A 23,271-nucleotide genomic window follows, 5' to 3' on the forward strand; every position below is an offset into this window, starting at 1 on the left:
AAAGCTCCAAAAGTGAAACTAGCAGTGCTTATATGGTTTATGGTTGTGTTCCCTGACGTTCAGTAAGATGTGAAACTGGTTTGGTTTTCAGCTAGTTGCATTGTTCATATTATCTGACCCCTATGTACAATCTCCGACAGCTAAAAGGGGTTTAGGCTACAGTTCAGCTGTCCTTCAATAGCACTATTAGTAAGGACCCTCTTGTCTGCTCTTGTCTGCTTTTGCTTTCACAAACCTGGTAGGAACTTAGTATTTTTGAAACCTCTGCCTTGGTGCTCAGTTTGACTGAAACAGGTCAAGGTCTTCAAAAGTTATTACCTGGAACAAGAAAGCAGACTCTAACAAACACACATCAGAAAAAAAATAAATAAATAAATAAGAGTGTGGGGTTTTTTTTAAGTCAGACAAAAATATTTTGTTTTCTTTTGGCTTGTTCTCTTTGCACATGGAAGGGCATTTGGTGTACAAATGTTACTGTTGTATAAGCATCCGGTCTCGGACCAGTGTATGTGGGGCTTGATAAGGGCACTGCAGCCACGCATTCCTATTGAAAAAAAACATAGCCAGTGTCAGCCCATTTTTACCTCACTGAAAATAACCACACAAATGTAGAAAGGGGAGGAGAAACACACATGCAAATCTTTTAAAGGATGTTTAAATCAGGATATGCTGTTTATAAGGAGATCTTTACTGAAAATCAGAAATGCTAAAAAATATTCCATTAAGATTTGTTTCTTTAATCTTCCTGTACTTTCCTTGTTAAAAAAAAGAAGAATAGTGCCACCTTTTTCAGAGCACTGTGAAGGGAGACTTTATGAATGTTTTCTGTTGCATTTTGAGATTCTGGAGCAAAAGGCATTCTATTTTAAGCACAGTGTACTTAATGTCACTTGATTTTCACAGCCTGCTTTGATTGACAAGTGAAGCTGCTGCTTTGCGGAAGCAAAAAGCATTTGGAAGCAAAAGTGAATCCTGAATACTGAGGAAGTGCTGAAAATGTAAAGCACGCTGGACTTCTAGTTTTAGGTTCTGCTACGCTATGCTTTGTTGCTGAATACTTTTCAAAATATAAAACAAATCTATCTGTAAACTCAGTGATAAATTCAACAGTAAAGACATTTCTTCCTCTATTCAATTGGCACTCACTTTCTATATCACTTTCTTTTTTTATTTTCCTCGTACTTTCCCTTTTTTTTTCCTTTTTCTTTCTGCCTTGATTGCTTAAGTTTCTAATTAAGAACACAGAGGTAGTGGTGTTTTGGTTATAACGCTTACAAAGACAAAAAATACACCTTTTTTCTCCTGGCATCATGAAAAGCTTGAGCTGCCTCTCCATAAATATCAGTACCATTATGTTCACTGACAACACTGATGCAGACTGAATTAAAGAAACGACGTTTTCTACCTTCTTCCAAACCCAGTGATTCCAGTGGTTTGGGGGTCTGGCTGTTTTTGAACCTACATAACTGTCTCATTTCCCTTTGGCCTTCCTCTTAACTGGCTGTCATTCAATTTTCCTTCATTATATTTTGTGTTACCCCTCCCCGCTCCTATTTCTTGGCTGTTCCTCTCTTTGTTTTGGCCCTTAAGCCCAGTCACAGTACGGTACTGTATTTACTGAACTGTAAAAGAAATTGGCAGAATAATGACATAGCATTTTGGGATGCACATACTATGTCAAGTGATTTTGAAACCACCCTTTTCCATATGTCAAACGTTCCTGACCCTTTTGGCAGAAAAACCTATTCAAAAACATATCAACTTCATTAGACAAGGGAATCTGCTTATTTTGAATAACAGGAAACTGCTCTGTCCAGGAACAAACACGTTTGTTTGGCCAGAAAGCTGCGACCTCTGGCCCAAAAGGAGTAACTTAAAAAAATGACTACTTCTAAGTAGATATCATTAGGGTATAGACTGGTCAGAGATTGTATTTTACACTTTGTCTTTCATACAGATTTGCATATACACTTTTCCTTGGCCACATTCAAAAAAAGTATCATCCCAGAGATTCATGGACATTGGAATCTAAAATTGTTCACAAGATGAATTTTAAAAAAAAACTGTTTAAATCATCACTGTTTCTGAAAAGACGTGCGTATTTCGAAATGCCTTCTCTGAGAGAAGTCCTGCTTAGTGCCATGCTCGGATGCCCCTGTCCCGGCGGAGGCAGTGCCAGCCCTCCGGGATCAGGGCCTGCTCTCAGGGTGGGCACCTCCCTGGGAGGTATAATCCGGATTATTTCTCCATGGCCTCTCAACAGGCTCGGCTGCGCTGTCCTGCAGGCCCCTCGCTCACAGCCTGCCTGCACAAGCCCTGCCTTCACGCCTTGCTGCGGCAGCAACCGGTTCCCGAAACACGCCGCCACGCGGGAAGAAAACAAGATGTATGAGAGGGGGGGGGAAAAAGAAAGAAATCTCAGTGGGGGACGAGGCCCCTCAACGCCCCGCACCGCACGAAATGGCGGCAGGAAGGCGTCGCCCCGGCGACGACGCGCCGCCGCAGGAAATGGCGGCGGCGGGCGGCAGGCGGGAAGGTGGCTCCGGCGACGCCGCGGGGCGGGCGGGGATGTTGCTACCCGGGGCCCTGAACCCCGACAGCGCTGCCGGCCGCGGCGGCCGCTCCCCTCAGGCGGGGCGGCCGCTTCCGCCTCCCGCCGCTGCGGCGCAGCCCGCGGCCCCGCCCCGGGCGGCGGCGGCGGCCTGATCCCGTCCCGTGCGGCGCGGCGCGGGCGGCATGGTGGGGCCCTGGGCTCTGCCGGCGCCGCTCAGCCCGGCGCAGCTGAAGCGGCTGGAGCAGCACCGCTACAGCGCGGCGGGGCGCTCGCTGCTGGAGCCCTCGCTGCAGCCTTATTGGGCCTGGCTGGTGGAGCAGGTCCCGCTGTGGCTGGCCCCCAACGCCATCACCCTGGGCGGCCTCCTGCTGAACTGCCTCACCGCGCTGCCGCTCATCGCCTGCTGCCCCAGCGCCACCGAGCAGGTACCGGCCCGGCCCCCGCCCCCCTGCCGGCCCGGCCCGGCCTGGCGGGCGCCGGCGCCGCGGCGGCTGCGGGCAAACGGCGGTTCGCGCTCGCCCTTGGCAGGGCGCGGGGACCGTTGCTGGGGCCGTTGCTGCAGCCGCAGCCAGGCGCTGCCTCAGCGGCGCCTCCGCGCGGCTCCTCCCGCCAAGGGAGGGCCAAGGTTTTGCCCGGGGCAGCGGCGGCGGCGGCTGGAGGGCGCTTTGGGGCAGTGGGGCGGCAGCCGGGCACGCGCGTGGGCGTTGGGCTGCCCGCGTGCGGGCTGGCGGGTCAGAAAAACCCTTCCGAGGCGGTCGGCGGAGCTCGGGGTGCCCCCGAGGCCCTGCCAGGTCTCTCCTTCCCAGCCTGCGGGTCCTTCATCTGCCGGGGATCGCCGTGGGGACAGAGCCCCCCGCACCACGCTGGGCGCCACGGTGTGCGGTCGCGACCCAGCTGCCAACCCCGTCTCCAGAGATAGTGTTTGTTTTTTTAATTAAGTAACTTCCATACGCTTTGGCAAGCATTCCTGTTGAAAGAAGCACCCTTCGTTGTCTCCAGTTGCTTTACGCATCGTGTTAGCAGAGGTGTTTGTGGTGGTAACCACATGGAGGAACTGAGCCAGGTCAAGCTTAGCTTTGCTTGGGCCTCCAGCGCGCCTGGCGGCAGGAGAGGGGAGGCTCGCGGTAGGAATGAGGGTTTGGGGAGGCCAAGGATGCTATCCCTTGCTTGCCCTTTCACGCCTAAAATGCTTGCAGAGCTGCTACATTTGTTCAGTTTACCTTTATGGTGTAGAAATAGCTGGCTTTGTGTCTGGATGTGCATTTTAGATTGATTTCTTTCTTCCAAAAAAAAAAAAAAAAGGCAGGTCAGTTTATAGTTATTTTTCATTTGTGGACCTTACACAAAATGTTTGTGTTGCAGACATCCAGGGAATTACTCCTTTCAGGGAGGTTTATACTGAGATCTAGAAACTTTACTGCTTTTTAATTGCAGAAGCTGAATTTTGTAAGAACTACAGTCTGGGCCAAATTTCCTTGTTCAGACATCAGGATGGCCGCTATAAATATATAGTAGGATGCCTGACTTCTTATCCTATTGTTTTGTTCTTTGAGTGTAGGTTTAATTTTCATTGCCTCTCTCCTGTGAGCATAGCTTTGACTCTTTCTTGCTGCATCAGTTAGGCCATCATTATCTCTCTTCTGCTTGTTCAGTGACATCTTGCCTTCCACTTAAGATGTCATGTGTCTAGGTGGTCTTCTTAAAAAGCTAAAACTGTTGCAACACTGGTAGGTGCTGTGTGTGCTATTGTAATATCAACTTGTTTTTTTTGACTTGGAATACCTAGGCTGGAAGGGGTAGGAGAGAGGTGGAACTGAAAATTATGTTGAAGTTGATGAAATCATGGACCAAACCAACAGTGGCAGTGTATTTCAGCATCGTGCCTCTCCAGCCCCCTAAGCCTCTTTAGTCCACACCACACCTTTCTAGTCCATTTATGAACAAGTCCTGATTATCAGATGCTGTGGACTAACAAAGACTTACACTCTTGTTGGAAGTGTGGGAACATTGGCTAAGGTAACAAGGAGGCATTTTTTAGAGTTGTTTTGTGTGTGTGTTTCTAACCAGCCTTAAATTGGCCTTTAACAGTAGTGTATTGAAAACACTTAAGTCTTGATATCTGTACAAGCCATCCCAAACAAAAGACTGGTAGTTGGTAAGTGATGAAACATAAGTCTTATGAATATAAGTCATGCCAGGTCAGACCTGAGAGCCACCCAGCTCAAACTCCCTCTTGAGAGCAGCTAGTAGCAGATGCTTAGGAAAGAGCATTAGAAAAGAGATCTTTCCCTTGTGTATCCTTCCAGATGACAAAAGACAGTGGTTTCCTTGGTCAGGGGTTTTATTCAGGTTATTTGTTATAGCAAAAACTAGGGAAACTGTTGCCCCTCATACACACACTCCCTATCATGATTTTGCCTATTGACTTTAGTTTGACACTTTGTGTCCATTATGTCCTATTGCAGCAAATTTCACAATTTAATGATACTTTTTCCCCCATGCAATACAATTAATTCCTACCACTGTACAATGTTCCCTTGTTCTCTTACTATGTAGCAATTATTTCCTTATGAGCTATTCTTGCTTTTTTTTCTTCACAATCAATATCCACTAAAAGCCGGTTTGTTACTGACTAGCACAGCATGTTTCGACTCCAATAAAATATTGTCTGCTTTAGTAATGTTTTCCTGTCTAGAAGGACTATGGGTTATGTTCCTGTCTTCTATAAATGCACATGTCAACATAGGCCTTCTTATCTTGGCCTAAGTCCTGGCTGACCGCACCCCTCAAGCACTGCTGTCATTGCAATCTGTGCGTGCAGATTTTTATAGCATGTTTGTTCCAGTTTGCTCTCTGGTTGTGTAACTCTTAAATCTATAGAAATAACATATGGGGACTGGTATGCCAAGTATGGTGACAGGAAGGACATAATTCTCTACAGAACATGAAACGTGCAGGTAGCAATGTCTACAATGTCTACTTCACTGTGATTTTTTTTCTTTCTTTCTTTTTTTTAATGCACCAATTATAAATCTTTAGGAATTTAAAGTTTTGCTGACTGAAAGTATGAAGAGTGCATATTTGATGCATTAGATTAGGATTTTCATTCTGTCCCCACCATTTGATAGTGAGCAGTTTGTTTTGCTAAGAAAAACGTTCCACCGCAAACTGACTTCTCTGAAGTAGCTACAGTTACTTCCTTAGGGTTTGACACACGTCTCTTGGACCCCTTCCTGTTCTGGGCAAAACTCACATGTTAATTTTTTTCCTTGCATCAACACCAGGAAGAAAACTGGCTAAATATAATTCTTTATCTTTTCAGAAGAGGGAAATGAAGCTCTGATCATGCTGCTTTCATAGTTGCTTATGGAGAGGCCTAACTTCAGTAATCCTTAGAGCCTAGCCGCAGGTCTCTATATAAAAGTAGCATGAGAGGCTAGAATTTTAGGATAGACACTTATGCTAACAGTAACTATGACTCTGTATTGAAAAAAAAATATATATATATGTATGTACTAAAAAATATATAGAATGTGTATTTAGTGTGTGTGTATGTGTGTATACATACATACATATATATATATATATATAAAAGCTTATAGCAGTTATAATAGGATCTAAGCAACATGGACTCTAAAATGGTCTAAGTAAGATTCACTCCTGTCTTATTTGTTTGGAGGGTTTATGGCCTTTGTTTCTGCTATCTGTAATTTCATGTTAAGTCGATACAGGTCACCGGGAATAGAGGAAGGCAGGAAGAGAAAAGTGTAGATTATGGATTTGCAATTTGGTGAGTGATGGCAAAAGGGGGTAGAAGCTGTAGGGTGCTTGTGCGGAGAAAGCACAGCCAGGGAGGGAAAGGAGGGCTGGGATGGTTACCTTTCTAGAGTTGCATTAAAGTAACGGTAGGGTGCATTTATAGAGGGACACCATACCTTGCTGAAACATGCTATCAAGAAAATCATACATCTGAGGAGACCAAAAAGGGAAGTTGCAGATGACTCTTGCTAGCCCTATTATTAACTGCTTGAAGCGAAAGTAGCTCTGCTTTGCCTTTTTTTTTTCCCCCTCAAAAAACAAACCTTAGGTGAGAACTAAACTGAAAGAGGGACTGTCTGAGATTTTTTCCCACAAATAGAAATGAAGGGAAGAGACTGACAGGATGTTTACATGCCATTCCGTATATGCCAAGTACACAGCTGAGTGTTGTATGGGAGAGAATAAGGAAGCAGAGAAGAGGGTGGGGTGGAGCAGTTGGTATCAATTAGGGTGTGGGAGTGTGAAGGAAAAAGCATTAAGCCCCTGACCTGGTAGAGGGAAAGGTGTAAAACACTGGGGTGGGAGGGAATCCACACGGTACCCATGAAATGAAGAATGGAGCACTCCAGTACTGAATGGGAAAAAAAGGCACTTGGCATAAGGGAAGACAGTGGAGGTTCAGGAGACCCTGGAAAAAAATCAGTGGCTGTGTGGTCAGACTGAGAGAATTAGATCATGATAAATATGGTGAGTAATGGAGAGGCCCAAATCTTTAAACATAGCATAAGCTTGGGCTGTTGAACTCTCTGGGCTTGAACTTTTCTTGAAATAAATGGTAAGTGATCTTAGGAGGGTATCTCATCTCTTGCAGCTGTCTGTGGTTTTCTGTGTTACGGACTCACAAGAACAGAAGAATAAGGACCCCTGTTCAACCTACACTTTCTCCTGAAGGAGAGGCATGCCACACATCTGTCAAACACTATATGCAAGTTGTCTTGGCATCTCTAAACGTAGATGTGACACCCTCTAAAGTGGTAGATGACCTAACCTGTACAAAACTTGCATTTGACAGGATTCTAGGGCTCTATAGTCTTTCATACGTCCTTTTTAATTGAAGCCGAGAAGCAGTCTTTTACAGGATTTGTGTTCCCCTCTAGTTCCATTAGAATAGCATCTAGCTCTGGCCAGATAATATATTCGCTTAGACAGGATGTAACTTTGGGCAGAGGTAATAAACACCTCATCAGTGAAGAGCTGATGATTATTGGGAACCTCCAAATGACCTTCTGCTGAGTCTGTCAGCCATGTCAGCATTCTCAAATGCTCCCACCTCTCTAATTTACAAACTGCTTGGGCCCAGCGTGGGAAGCTGGGAGGGACATCCCTGGATGGAGAGGCAGGCATGTGAGAAGAAGGAGGAGGAGAAGGCAGCTGTATCTGTTCTGAGAGGGTGGATAGTAGAAAGTATTAGGAGCTTGGGAAACCCTTGTGCACTTTTTGAGATTTGGAAAACTGTGTTTTACCAATAAAAACTAGATCATTCAAGCTGTTAAAAGTGTAGTTGATAACAAATTACTTTTGGCTATTACTAGTTAGATTTGAACTGATAGCGTAGGGGCGAAATGCTCCAGATTCTGTTTCTAATCCCTCAAGCAGTTCAGACACCTGTTCTTATGTTCTTAATGAATCTTCTTCCCCTCTTCGCAGGTGTGGGAATACAGATATATCCATTAGAGTGTTAGCACATACAGATAATAGGCACTGGGAGAAGGATGAAAACTCTCCCTCTCTTTCCATGGAAGGAGGATGAAGACTCTCCCCTTCTTTTCAGGTTGTCAAGGAGCAGAGCGTTCTCGTTTTGGAGTCCAAGGGGACACCATTGCTTTGATTTGTCCCAGCAGGAACTAACACAAACAGAACCGAGTCAGTAGACTTAATGATAAAACTCATACTATAACTCGCAACCAGACAAAAGCCATTGTTTTGTCAAAAATGCTTTTAAGATCTAATGGAGGTCTGATATTTAAAGCTGGCTTGTTTTTACATTTAACGTGTCACACTTGTTTTGAGATAAAATAAACTTAAATAACATTACCTTGAAGAAGAATACTTATATCATGTACTATGGTGTTACAGAAACTTCGATAAACTGACTGCAGTAACCAACGTGGAAACCTTTGGTATTGATTAGAATTGAGCTGTATTTCATGGAAATTTCATTTCAAAAGATCATGATAATACCAAATATACAGCCACAAGAGTGAGGAGGAATTAGAAGCATTAGAGCTAATGATGAAAAAAGTGACATAACAGGCTTCTGTTACTGACGAGTGTTTCAATTATGGAGATGATCCAGTCAGAAATAAGAACCTGCCCACACACTGGCGTTTTACTTAATTGGTGATCTGTGTGACACTGTGTGGAGGAATACAGAGAGGTTAAGGAAGGCTGCGAGCATATTACTTTTGTCAATGATACGCAGAACCAGATGACTTTAGAAAGCATGCTAAAATCTATTCAGTTATAGGTAGATGATAGCAAAAAGAGGGGATTTAATGCAAATGAAATACCAGTGGTGGCCTGGACATAATTGCCAGATGTGGCCTGAATATTTTCTAAAATTGAGGGACTGGCAAGACAAGTTGAATAGATCTCTAAAGCTAGCTTTTCATAATTTGTAGAAGTATGTCACAGTAACTCTACCTCATAAAATATTGCGAATTAACTTTGTGGCATTTCGAAGTGATATCAGTGATAAAATAGGAAGTACCTCTAAAATTATTATAGTACTACAGTGAAACTGTTGCTTTCTCTTAGTTTTCTGCTCATAAGGCTTAATTCATAAGTCTGAGGAGCAGGTTTGGCTGAGAATAACAAATATTCACAGCATAACAAAGTTATTCTGAAAAAGTCACTAGAGCTACTGTGGTAGCTTCAATATGTGGATTATGTCACAAGTAAAATGATTGATCTTGGCTTCAACAGGGTCCTAACTGTTATTTTATGTCCTGAAATGTCTGGCTTATGGCTGATAGTCGTATATTCTGGAAACATCTAGAGCAAGAATGGTGCAGGTAGCCTCTGCCTCCATGCAGAACATGCCAAAGAGAGCCTGTGCCCATTAAGGCCCTTGAGCTCTTTCTTCCTGCACATAGCTCTCTGTGGTTCACAAATTAAGTGTGGCAATAGACTCCTCCTGTTGTTGATAGGTTCTGCCTTTTCCCCCTTCATTAGGGGGAGATAAAATTTTTCTAAATGAAGGTTAAGAACTTATTCCCTTTTTCTTGGTTTAACCCCTTCCTCTCAAAATAAAATTCCTTCCAGTTTAACTCAACTATCAAGGGAGAAGAAACCTAAATAACTTGACTAATTCCATTGGTAAACAACAAACACGTATTGGTGTAATCACTTGGGGTGGATTTCCACTGTGTGATTTCTTTGCCTTTTTTTTTTTTTTTTGTGACATCAATATCTTGAATGTCAGCTGGAATGAAAGTATTTACTCATAGTCATTATCTGTAGGCTTGCAGCTTTTCTTCGCTTCCTTGGGTTAAGGGAAGAGATGGCCTTGCCAGTTCTGAAGAATCTTGATAAGTTTTCTAGGTCTCTATGTACTTGCAAATCTAGACTTATAGCCGGAGTCCCTACTACTTTGAATGTCTGTTGCTTCAAAGCTAGGCAAAGCAGCATACAATTTGACTTTAAATGACAGAATGTTTTATTAATAAAATCATCCAAATAATGGATAATTGGAATATCATAGAATTGATGACAATATTGTTTCCATATTAAAAGCACAAAATTAGGGGATAACATAGTCTATCAGCCACCCTTCAATACATGAAAAAGTCTTAAATAACAACAGAAAAGCTATTACTATTTTTTAGGCTCAGACTTGAACTTTCCTTAGGCGTGGTGGTTCTTGGGAAGAATCTGGTTTTTGATCTAATTTGAGGTGTAACTTTTTTTCTAAATCAAGTCAGTGAGTATAACAATGAGAAGACAAAAGGGCTGGGGAAGCAGCTCACCTCACTTATATTCTCACTGCTGCCTTGAAAGATCTCCTGTCCCTTCATATGAAGTATCACAACTGATTTGCAGCTGTCATTTTTCCTTTTTCCCAATAGTGACACTGGGTTTATGTGCGTGTGGACAAGTTGCATGGATTTCTAAGTGTGTTCTCACTTATAGACTCACTGAGATTTGATCTGTTGTCTAAATATACTTAATAGCTTTTACTAGACTTAGGAAATAAACATCATCATATGGCCTATTTGCACTGCAAGAGAGGGATTGCAAAGGTCTAAAGCCACAGCTGCAGGCCATTACCTGGGAGTGGAACAGACTTAAGCTTTGTGACTGCCTATGTCTGTTCACATATTTACTTGCAAGCTGCTTCCAGCATTTATACCTAACTTTGCTCTCTTCATGAACAGCAGTTCTAAAGACTAATATTAATAATACAGCTGTAATCCACTTGAGACAAAAATGTGACCTGTACTTTGTGCAAGAAGTTTAAGTAATTTTTTAGTAAAAACTACTTCCTGGGCAAAGACATTCTGGCTTTGTGTATGAAATGAATGTTTTTAAAAGATACTACTGTGGGACAGTTCCTTTGGACCTGAAGACCAGCATTACTATAACTCACAGCTTGTTTTGCAACTCTAATAACTAGTCTACATTAACTAGACAGTTGCTCCTTCATATTTAGTGAATAGCTTAAATTCTTCAGACTCTTTTCCAAAGTACATATGTAGTCAATTTTTGTATGTTGGAAAAATCTCCTTCCCTCAGAGCTGAAGTCTTTATTTAGTAAAATGTAATTTTTTTTATATCTGTACATTAAAAATCTGAGAAAATTGCCTAAGCATCTATCACAAACTGCTAAGAATCTTAAGTGCTTTACTATCATTTTCTTTTTTAAAGATTAATTTTGTTCTTATAACATTTTTCAGTATGAGGAATACAAATAACTATAGAAATACTTCAGTGTTAAGATGGAAGAATAACTCAGTCTTGATGCAGAAGTGAGGCTAAGTTTAATAAATAAAATTAAAGAAGGACCTCTTTCACTGGTGTATCTGGAGTAATTCATTATATAAGCTACTACAATTTATTTAGAGAATAGCATACAGAATTTGGTTTGTCCTTTAACTACATGCCACATAGCACAATGTAGTTTAATTCTGTGATAAAAGATATTTTACCTTTAATGAAATAGATTATTGGATAAGAAATTGGGAACTGCCTAGTGACACTTTATATGAATCTCTTTCAGGCACCTTTTTGGACATACATCCTGGGTGCATTAGGACTTTTTATCTACCAGTCTCTGGATGCCATTGATGGGAAGCAAGCCAGAAGAACAAACAGTAGCTCTCCTCTAGGAGAGCTCTTTGATCATGGTTGCGACTCTATTTCCACAGGTAGCCTTAACCTACTGTTATCCATCCTAGTTTTAAGAGAAGTTGCCTGTTGTCAAGAGGAGCTGCTGAATCGCAGCATAGTTGAGGTTGGAAGGGACCTCTGGAGACCATCTAGTCCAACCCCCTACTCAGAGCAGGGTCGGCTAGAGCAGGTTGCCTTGTTCCCTTTTCTTTAGGGTAACTCCACTATCTCCTGGTCACTGCAACCTGGCCTGCCCTGACCTTCGTATCCGTGACCAGTATCAGGGAGGATGTTTAAACAGCTGCTTTGGCAGATGTTGGGTAACATGCGCTCTGCTCTTACTTCTAGATGAAGAAATATGAAGTTCTTTAAATGAGCAGAACTGTGAACAAAAAGACCAGTAAAGAATCTCTAGGCAGGCTTTTACTCTCTGTAGCATGTGTTCTGCAGCAGGGTACAGGTGATACCTACTAAAGGATTCAGGTACCTAAAAGACTGATATTTCCACATGTGAAGTTAAGGGTTCCACTTTAGGATCCAGGTGACAAAAACATCAGCTTGATAATAGGGCAGCCCACCACGCAGTTAGGAGGAGGAGGATGATTTATGTTCCTTAGAAGAATGATTTAAAAAAAATTTTGATTTAGAGCCCCTGAAAAGTAAGCCTCACTCAGTTTTCCTTTCCAAAACTCAACTGCTGTCGATGGCAATACTTATGCTTCTATAATAGCTTAATGGCTGAAGCATTTGCCCTGGGAGTCAGTATGTTCTTTGCATCCACAGTTCCTGGAGAAGTGCTAACTACCAGTGTCTAGATGAGCTGAGCTGGGCCCCTGGGTAGCAAAGAACATAAAGTCCCAGGGCCAGGAGAAGAGGGAATGACCACTGTGGGCTTGAAACTGGGGCCCTCACTTGGAAGAAAAGGAGTCCAGTGTTTTGGTCTCTCCTGCCAGAACTGTCTCTGGTGTTAGCTACTGAGTAAAATAGCAGTAATGTAATTACTTTGTTACAGTGATGGAGAATGCCTTGTAATTTTATTTCTCTTAACTGCAAGCAAAGAGGGTATTTGACTAACATGTTCATTTTTACTTTTCAGTTTTTGTTGTCCTGGGATCCTGCATAGCAATCCGACTAGGAACAAATCCTGACTGGTTGTTTTTCTGTTGTTTTGTGGGACTGTTCATGTTCTATTCTGCTCACTGGCAGACATATGTATCAGGCATGTTAAAGTTTGGAAAGTAAGTAGGTATCTTTAGAACTACATGTGACTTAATCTTGGAGACTACTAGCTGCTTGATTTCCCTTTCTTCTTGTTTTTTCCTGCTTTCTTCTCCTCCTCCCCTTCTTCCCCTTCCTCCTCCTCTCTCCTCCTTCCCCCTAACTCCAGCAGACTTGTGTCCTACCTGGTAAGGACTTTAAAACTCTGCATTATACTGAGTACAGGACTTGTTCTTTTAGCAACTGATTTTAGCTACATAAGCTTCATTTCCATGTATTTTGGCTTTTTTGTCTGCAGAATTATTCACAGAACCTATACAAGCACCATGCAGGCTCAGACTGAAGCTCTGTCTTGCCCACAGGGACTGTAAACAAGTGCTCTGTGTAGGAGTAAGAACAGAGCAAGCATCTACTATACCTCCCTACGTAGTCTCCCAGCCACCAGTTTCAGCTCAGGGGAATCTGAACCACATGCCTTTTTAGAGAAATTCCCCTGATAATGGATTTCTCTTCCATGACCATGCTCAATCTTCCTTTGAACAAACTCTTCATATCTATCACATCCTTTGGCAAGGAATTGCACAAGCTGTGCCTAGTGCATGTTGAATTACCCCAGGTTTATTTGGGGGCTTTGTTTTTAATCTAGCTCATGTTGCCTTTGATGTCCTTTAGGTTTTGTGTTAGATGACAGTTGTATTGATTCCTGTGATGCCATTCATGACTTGGTAGAAATGTAGTCTGTTCTCCCCAAATTGTAGTGGAAGGAGTCATTGACATTTGTATGGAAGATAACTGTTTCAATTTAACCCTTAATAGGATGGGGAATGCTGAACCCTCCCACAGCTGTGGTGGTGCCTAGCCATGGTCTTTTACTGTGTTTAAACAATGAGCTGCACTTTAGTAATGATTTCTGAAAATAGAAAGAATAGGGTCTTGCTTATGACTCCAGTTTACAACTGTAAATTTCTCAGCCAGATGACTGGGGAAGGTCAGTGACTTTCTTGGCAAAAAAAAAAAAAAAAAAAAGGAAATGTGATATATGAAAGCTATTCCTCAGATAATTCTAGTCAAGTTTAAATCACCTGTTTACTATCTAGCTCTGACCTGTAACAAGCCCTTTAGCAAATCTGAGTATCACTGGGCATACAGGCTAGCAATCAGCTATCCATGCATACTGTCTCAAAAGAAAGCTGTCTCTGTTGTGATGCTAAGAGCTCTTTTTACTTGCTGATAATGCATTTCACCACACAAACTGTAACTGTTCTACCTGCTTACCCATCCTCTATTTTTTTTTTTTTAATTATTATTAAGGACATCTTGTCTGGTAGACAAGAATAGATGTTTTAGAGTGATGGATCAAAGAGAATAATTTCTGTGCCTAAGACAGTAGACTACATGAAAGGAAATGGACTGTGCTGTGAGCTTTGGGATTTTGAACAAATGATTGCTTTTCTGTGCCTTTTGTTCATGCATAAAATATGAAAATGATTTCCCCATATCAGGAAGGCACTGAAGCTCCCATACCACATAAAAACTTCTTCATAAAAACTTAATGGATTTTTTGTGAATACAGTGATACTGCACAGCACAAACGGTTTAAAAGGTGTCGAAGTTTAAGCATGTGTTCCATGTTTGCTTTTTGAAGTTAAATAGACACAACTTTTCTAAGACCTTATTTCTGTTTAGTGAAAACAGTTTTTTGGGGTTTTTTTGAGACTTGCAGTTTTAAGCTTTTTTTTTTTTTTGTTAACTTTAGAAATATCTTCTAAGTTATTCCTTCTTATTTCTCTTAATCTAGACTCTCATCTCTGTGCTTAAGTCAATAGTTTACTGCTCTAACTATAATATATAACATGGATGGAAGCTTTCACTGATGCTGTTCCTCAGCTAGCAGCTCTGACTTCTAGAAGTAAAGTGATGGATGAGGGTCCTAGCACTGATCACAGCAAGGACTGGAGCAGTTGGGTACTGTGCCACTGTCAGGTTATGCAGAATACTGCAAAATACCGAGAAAAATCTTTGAACCCTGTTGACTTGTGCTGGATTAGTAAAGGGTACAGAAGATGGACTGTGGTGCCACCAACTGTCTGAGCCTCTGTGGAAAGTTGAAATACTAAATTTTGGTACATGTTTGCACGACATGTTTATTGTGCAACTACAGCAGCAGCTGAGCTACTGTAAAATTTTATCCCTGGTAGAGAGGGAAAGCCCAGTCCCAGCAGCATAGTCCCATTTTCTGCCTGCATGGACTCTGTCATTTGACTTTGAGTCAACTCATTAAACAGACAGAAAATAAAAATGTAAGCTAGGCTAGCAAGTTGAATTGGCTCACCTTACCATCCTATGAGTATCACCAATACTAGGGCAAGTGAGTGAAGAGAAAAGCAGAGGAAGGAGAGAGGACTACCCATTCCAATGGCTTTGAGCAATAAAGAGCAACATGGCATATTGTCTAGTTGCTGCTTAAATATTGGCTTTTCTAAGACTAAGTTTGAAGCATGTGATAAAACTTAGCATATTTTACCACTATTTTTCAGATGAAAGAAAAGTTTAATGTGGACAGTAACATCAGATGTTAATATGGCTTAAAAATCCCTTCTGTCCCAACCTGCTGTTCATGGATCATATTGTTATATGATATACTATTAATGGAAAGATTTGATTGCACTTACTATGAACTTAGCTTAACTTTCTAACTTTGTTTTGATAATTACACAGCAACAAGTTTGTAAATTTGTTTAAAATTATCAAATAGTTAACAATTAAAGCTTTTTCTCCTATATTAAATTTATATGTAGCTGTCTGTATATAAAGAGCATGGGTGTAATCTTAAATGTTAACTAAGGATGTGTGCTTCCCTATAGACTATCTTCCTCAGTCAAGGAAAATCATATTCTATATGCATTTCATAGCATGAGGACGTAACTTAAAGTAACTGTTACTTTTTGATCCCCCTCACACTTATACTATACTTTTACTTGAACTAGATCTCCTTCCCCTCCCTCTTTTTTTTTCCCTTCCTAGAGTTGATGTAACTGAGGTTCAGCTAGCCATAACAATGCTCCTTTTAATATCTGCCTGTGGTGGAACAGCAGTATGGGACTATAAGGTAAGTGCATTGAGAATTCAGCTCCTGTTAAGTATTCAGATTTCTTATGGTATTTGAAGATATCCTGTGCAAGTATTATCAACACTTATTAGTCATCTAATCTTCTGTTATAGCTTATTGTGCAAATATGGACTGTAGGTCATATTTACATTGTAGTTACCTTTGATAAAATGCTGTGACTTCCTATGCATGAATTCAGAGCTATGTAGAGGAAAAAAGACCCCATCTGCCATATATAAACTTATGATCTGCAACTAATACTCTGATCATGCTTAAGCCTTAACAAAGAGTTTGTGGGTTTTTTCCCTTTGTATATTTTATTGTAAGACATACATTTCTGCTCAGTTAAATGACTTCTTACAGGATGCTTTATTTTAAAACTTAAGGATTAAATGCTTTAATCTAAAAGAAACCATGGGATGAAGTTAGGGCTTCATTTTGGGAGGGAGGGGGTTAAATAAACCATATTTATATGTCAACTGAGATGTACTAGACTTTTAACATTTATGACAGAGCTAATTCTAGCCTTCTGGCTTCTAAACATATTTCTAACTATGTAAATATCTATATTTACAAAGTATTTTCTGTCCAGAAGCATTTCCCTATCTCTAGCTTTGATTCTGATTTTTAAAGACACACAAGTGGAAGGGTTCAAAAGTATATTAGACTAACTTCATGATCCTTTCTAGTCTATTTACTCAGAAATGTATAGTTCTGTTTGGTTACAGGACACGAACCAGCTGAGACCATTCTATGGTATTGATAACCAATGCAAATTAATTTAAATATAAACCACCAATAATTCAGATTAATTCATTAGTTTATTTGACAATTATGACATGTTTATCTAAACTTTGTTTTTCTTCCCCCATCTCGAAAACCACTTCTGCTCTGTTTTCCAACAGCTTATTTTCATTTTGGAAAACAAAGTTAGCTGCATTAGACTTTAAACCCTAATGAATTATGATTGGGGTTTTGTTTTTGTGTTTGTCAGCATTAAAATCTATGGTAGTTATGCTGTATCTCAAAACTATCTATATTCAAAAACTTATAGTCAATGGTTTCAATTGCTACTTTTCTTTTTTTCTTTAATCCTCTGCTGCCTTTGGAAGTTTCCTTGAAACTGCAATTGATTCTGAAAGGTAACTGTTTAATTAAAGTTTCTGTCTGGATACTATTCTAAATGTGAAGATACAGCATACAAACGATATGTACCAAAACACAAAGCAGGCAGATGGTGTTTGCGTTTCCTGTGATTCTGATTGTGTAACCCAGTGAAGTATGAGGAACTATCCTTCTCTCCCTCCTATGCCTTGGTTATGCAGGAGTCTGTGTCAAGCTTTTGATTATGTAGTAAAAAAAAAAAATTTTTTTCGAAAAATATTGTAAGGACAAATACATTAAAATCTAGCTGAGTTTCAAGACCAGAACTTAAATACTCAAAAGTGGAGTTTAAACATTCCAGAAGAAATCCATTGTCTCCTTAGTAAAGAAACAAATTCCTGTACTGTCCTCCTGAGCTTGTTCTCAGGAAAGCAATAGGTCAGATAAAACAATTGTTTAGTACGGATCAGTAGCTTTTTTTATTCACTTCTTAAAAATGCTGTTATCCTTAACTTGTAACATCTTTCTCTTGCTTTTCCTGCTGAGGTCCCTTTGATAGGCTTAGAACTGAAGTTCTTGCCAGTTTTTGGAATACTGTGTGGAACAGCACTTTCTTTTTTCAATTACTTCCATGTCATTTTTGGTGGTGGAGTTGGAAAGAATGGATCTACAATAGCAGTAAGTTGCTTTAAAAATCTGAATGGGGTTTGAATAATTTATGTTACTAGCAAAAAAGGTGGGATTTGTGATTACTGTAAAGGTTTGAGCATTTAAGCATGCTAGCATACAAATTTCACACTTCAGTGCTATTTATTCATTATATTTTGAGTTTTGAGTGGCCAAAGCAGAGATTTCATGTCTTCTCTACACCTATTATTGGATATCTTCTGTAACAGGAACAAGCAAGGAATTTTTTTATAAAATTGATTAGATGTCACTGTGAAGGATATGAATGGCATCAGCATAGTGCTTAAGAACTTTCCCTGAGTTTTGAGCAATTCTAATTGTTTTTATTGAGTGGGAGTTGCGATAAGTGTAAATTCTAGACAATATGGTGTGATTCAAGCTTAAGAATAATCTTTTGTCCCTTTGTATTTCAGGGAACAAGTGTTCTTTCACCAGGTCTAAATATTGGACTACTTATTACACTGGCCATTATGATCTATAAAAAATCGACAACGCAGCTGTTTGAAAAACATCCTTGCCTGTATGTCTTGACATTTGGATTTGTGAATGCTAAAATCTCACAGAAGTTAGTGGTGAGGAATCTTGTTTCAGTTCTAAACTTCTTAGCCAAGAACTATGCTATGTTTAAGATTTGCTTGCTTAGGTTAGTGGGTGCTGCTCTGCTGTTGGGTTACCAATTTCATAATGACCAAAACACTGAACTAGACTACTTGGGCTTCCATAGAGAGATTATATTTGACACTGATGCAAACATATTTTATTGTTGAATGTACTTGTTAGAACTTTCAAAGATTTGCTTAGCTCACTACTAGGAATAACAAATAATAATTTATATACAATATTATGTCTTTACTGTCAAAACTGTGGCCCCTCAAGCTAGGGCCTTACTAACAGTGCTGTGACTTCCAGCTTAATTATCTGAAACATTATTTTATCATTAAAATGAGATAAAATTTTCTCTTATCTCCTTTGGATTTAAAAACTTTGTCATCACTTTACAAAAATCTGCCCTACTACATATTTGCTAACAGTAATCCAGTCAGTTGATGCTTCCCCCCCCACCGCAACAGCCTGAAGTTTTTCATGCATTTGAAAACAGGTATTGTGCAGACCTCCTAGCTAAACAGGAGTTCACTTAGTGACCTCTACTACTAACTTAGTTCATGAGGGAGGGCTCTGTTAAGAAGATTGAGCCTTAAGATTGAACTTGAGGCTCTTCATCTACACTGTAAAATACCTTGGCTCGCTCATAGGTCCTCTTAGTCAGCTGTCATCACTGTGTGTATATTAATTCACTCACGGACTTTTTTGAGCAAATCATAGTTTGCCCTAATTGTTCATGTTGTAGCTTTCAGGATCGTCTGCTTTAGAGGCTGATGTATACAGGCGGGGGGACAGGACTATGCCAAGTTTAGCTCCCACAGTTTGCTGATGCTACTTCAGGAGGCCTTGTCCTTTAGACATGCTGGAGTGAGGGAACTGCAATCAAAAATTCTTAGGATGGTACTGTGTGTGAGGCCCAGAGGAGTGGTGGGTTAAGCACTGTACAGTTTGGATGTGTCAGAGCTACTCCAGGAAGGCTGACCCCGTGTAACAATTGTGCCCCACTTGGACTATGAGCCAGGAATCCCTCCCTGCAGCAGATGCCTTTAGCAGTGGAGATGCATCCTTAGTTGGCTTAGAGTGGAAGCCTTTTACCAGCCGCCTTCTGGGTATAAACATTTGGGGGTTGTCCTATCTTTAGGGCACAGGCTTTCCTGTGAATTTTGCTATTTGGCATATAATTGAGCTGTATATTATGCCAAGAGACAACTTTGTTCTCGGGAACCAAGTGCACGGATACACTTGGGAAGTAGGGTTAAGGTTATGCAATGCAAGGAAGCAAGGAATGATAGGGTGATTTCTTATGGCAGACATGCCTGCTAGACCATTTTTCTTCTGTTGTTATTGAGCTTCCTGGTATGGACTTCTCCTCATATGTCCTTTATTCAATCTCCAATTTCTTATAAAAGCTTTTCTTCTGCTCCCTCTCAATTAATGGTGAACTTAAGTTGTCTCAAAGAATCCTAGATATGGAAGGCTCAAGGTGAAAATAAAATAGATTCTCTCCCACTTCCCAGTAATCTTTCTTCTTTTCTTGGTCATTCTGTAAAGTGTTTCTGTGCACACAGGTCAGTATCTCTACTAAACAGTGAAAACAAGTGCTGTCACCTGAGCAAAAGCTTAGTTTCTAAGTTCATTTTTTTGCTAAATACAACCATCTTCTTCAAATTCAATTTAAAAACACTAAGTGAATAGTGTTCACTTCTAGTAATACACTGGCATAGTCTTAACCTTCAAATATAGCATGGAAAAAATAAGGGTGGGGAAACCCTTCCAAGTAGCTAAAAGACAATGGGATAGATGTGACTTTACATATTACACAAGAACATTCAAGAACATACACACAATTAAACATTCTATAATAAAGTCTAAAAATACCAACAGCAGCACAGCTGAAACTGATCCACTAATGAATGGATGTGAACTGGGAAGGGAGAAGAGATGTTTTGGCAGACTTGTTGAGGTGCTCTTCATTTGAAGCTTCTGGAATGCAATAGCAGCAGTAAATATAGCAGCTTTTAAACATGAAGTCCTTGTGAGAAGCTGAGATTCCTTTAAGAGACTTCCACTGTTTGGTAACTCAAATAGCTGGTATCAGCTGATTAAAGTATTGTATTTTGAATGACACAGAAAGAGAAGTTACTTAGCCCTTCAGCAAGAATCTGGCAGGGAACAGTAGGCGCTGAAGCATTTGTCAAACCCTTCGCCTGCCTGCTGACTGCTCCCCTAGGGCCCTGGGCAACAGGCTATTGAGGGGAAGGACAACGTTTCCCCCTTCCTCCCCCCCCCCTTTTTTTTTAATAAGGTGGTGGTTTTCTGGTAGTTACACTGATAATTAATAAAGTAGTGGTTTGGTTTTGTTTTTTAATAGGTGGCTCACATGACAAAAAGTGAAATCTCTCTTCAAGACACTGCATTTATTGGGCCAGGGCTTCTGTTTTTGGACCAGTACTTCAACAGTTTTGTTGATGAATATATTGTTCTATGGATAGCATTGGTAAGTATTTTGTTTTACATTTGTCTTTTCATGTGTAACATATATTTAAAGGAATGGATTGAGAATTGTCCCTATTATTCTGTTCTGCTGTTTAGACTTCCTCCACTTTCAGCTGTCACTGGCAATGGAGTGCCAGGATACTGTGTAAACTTATGTTTTTGGGATGGACTGGCTTTCTTTCCTTGGAACAGAGATGTGAAAGTAACATTACAGATCTTTCTTGTAATTATGCTTTAATTCAGGTGGTTTGTTCAAAGTTATTCTGCTAAATGTAGATTAAGCTTTGCTTATTGGATCTCAGTCTTGCATAAGTGTTTAGTACTGGTTTGTGAGGGATTTGGGTTTTTTTTTTCTTTATTTGTTTTTCCCAGGCAAACTAGATCAGTCTATATAAAACTCTTAAAATGCCTATAAAACTTGCCACCTTGGATAGATTCTGAGTAAAGTAAAGCTGAATTTATAGTAGGGACAATCTTGAAAGATATTTCTGTTTTTAACTTGTTCTGTTTTGTTCTTTTTAAGGTCATATCCTTGTTTGACATGCTGAGATATGCCATTGGTGTGTGCCTACAGATTGCTGCTCATCTTCATATACATGTCTTCAGAATTTCATCTCATCAAGCTCCTGAACAGGTTCAAAACCATAATGACTGATTAAATAGATCAAGGAGAAGAGGTGAAGCAGTTAGGGGAATGTTGAATGAAGCAGCCTCTCTTTTTGGGAAGACAGATTAAGCTTTTCAAGAAAATAATCTATGAGAGAGCTCACTGTCCTAGATTATTACTAAATACAAAGTCCTGCAGATCTTATCATGATTAGTACTTCTGAACCAGGATGTATTTCCCCTGTGTTCTAGACACTGCAGCTGTTACTTAATATCAAGAATACCATGTTCAAACTTGCCATCTCCTGTTAGATAACTTTAATTCTGTACTTTTGTTCTGGTGCCTGTAGACTGCAACCCAAAGTGCTGCCACTCAGAATTCTAGGAGGAGTTTCACTTTTTCATAGACTAAGTAACTAATGTCTTCCTAGCATTAACTTCTAAAGTCTTCTTAGAACTGCTGTGAAGTGATAGTCAGAGGTATTGATGAATCCAGTACTGCATTATTAAGACTGGTAGAATGAGGCATCCGTGAGGTAAAACTAGAAGTTAATGCCTGTCCTGATAATTCAGTACCTTTTTCTTTAGAAATATTAGGATGGAGGAAACAGATCAGGAAAACTCCTCTATTTCCAAATACTGTTATGAATGCCTTTAGTATTCATTCTCTAGTATCTAAGAATATATCCTACTGTTACTAAATACAATTGTAGCTTGCATTTTTTTTAAGGCCAGTTTCTGGTTTTGCAGTCATAATAATTTGTTTGCCTCATTGTACAGCATCATTTGCTACACTGTAGTTAGTGGGTACTTTGAGGACATTAGCTTTACCTAGCTAATGTTAGTTACACCTAACTTGTTACACCTAACTTGTGTCTGTGAATGACTAAGTTGTTTGATAAACTTACATGACTGTGACTGTTTGACTGTGACAATACAACCCACCCATATTTAATTCTCTCTGAAGTCTGTTTGCTATCACTGTTAGTTTAGCCTTGTAATTTAACTACAGCTGTACTTTATCCAAACAAAACTGCAAGGATCTAAGACCTAATGTATAGAAACTGTCTTAAAGAGTAAAAGTCAGGCCCAGTATCAGCCCCTCTCTTTCTTTAAGAACAGAGCCATCAGATAACATAATGAGCCTAGCTTAAGGGCTGTTTTTAAGGCTCTGTGCTACTTTCTGCTGTTGCCATTAGAGAAAAGCTGAATAAAAGTAACTTATTAATAAAAGTAGCTTATCAGTACCAGCAAATTGTAAATTGCAAACAAACATGCCCTAAAAACTTAAGATCCTTTAAAAAAAGATATTTAATACGGTTTCTGTAAAAAGCTGTTGAATGTAAGTTTTCATTATCACTTCCAGTTACTGGTTTGTAGCTGAGATGTGAATTCATAAAATCCTTCTTGAACTGTACAATAAAGAATGCTATAATTTGTTTTTAAAGACATTACCATTACAGCTGTATAGCTGCTGCACATTAATTAAAAAAAAAAAAAAAACCTGCCTGAGATGTTCAAGGAACTTCCACTGTGGTCTGTTTTTTGCTAAATTTGGGGGCAGAGTGAGGGGAATACCATCCATAGTAACTATCCACTGACCACATTCCTGCATAAGAAGGCTATATTCATACATGAGAGCTAATCATACCAGTTACTGCCAAAGGAATAGCATTTCAATGAGTAATACAGACTACGAGTTTAGTCCCCTTTCCAAATGAGTCCAACTACTCCTGTTCAAAGCTGG

The 23,271-nt window shown here is 40.1% G+C and overlaps 1 protein-coding gene across 2 annotated transcripts in view; it reads left to right on the top strand.

Moving 5' to 3' along the window:
• Window positions 1–2,683: 2,683 nt before the first annotated feature.
• Window positions 2,684–23,271, top strand: part of CHPT1 (choline phosphotransferase 1) — a 30,209-nt gene continuing 9,621 nt past the window's right edge. For both annotated transcript variants that reach the window (XM_067308227.1, XM_067308234.1), the window contains exons 1-8: window positions 2,684–2,979; window positions 11,592–11,739; window positions 12,798–12,939; window positions 15,944–16,028; window positions 17,679–17,810; window positions 18,233–18,391; window positions 20,794–20,919; window positions 21,442–21,552. In XM_067308227.1, coding sequence (XP_067164328.1) covers window positions 2,737–2,979; window positions 11,592–11,739; window positions 12,798–12,939; window positions 15,944–16,028; window positions 17,679–17,810; window positions 18,233–18,391; window positions 20,794–20,919; window positions 21,442–21,552 — 1,146 coding nt within the window. In that variant the 5' untranslated portion in view covers window positions 2,684–2,736. The remainder of the gene's footprint in view (window positions 2,980–11,591; window positions 11,740–12,797; window positions 12,940–15,943; window positions 16,029–17,678; window positions 17,811–18,232; window positions 18,392–20,793; window positions 20,920–21,441; window positions 21,553–23,271) is intronic.

Source organism: Apteryx mantelli, chromosome 1, assembly GCF_036417845.1.
Source record: "Apteryx mantelli isolate bAptMan1 chromosome 1, bAptMan1.hap1, whole genome shotgun sequence".
Lineage (NCBI taxonomy): Eukaryota > Metazoa > Chordata > Aves > Apterygiformes > Apterygidae > Apteryx > Apteryx mantelli.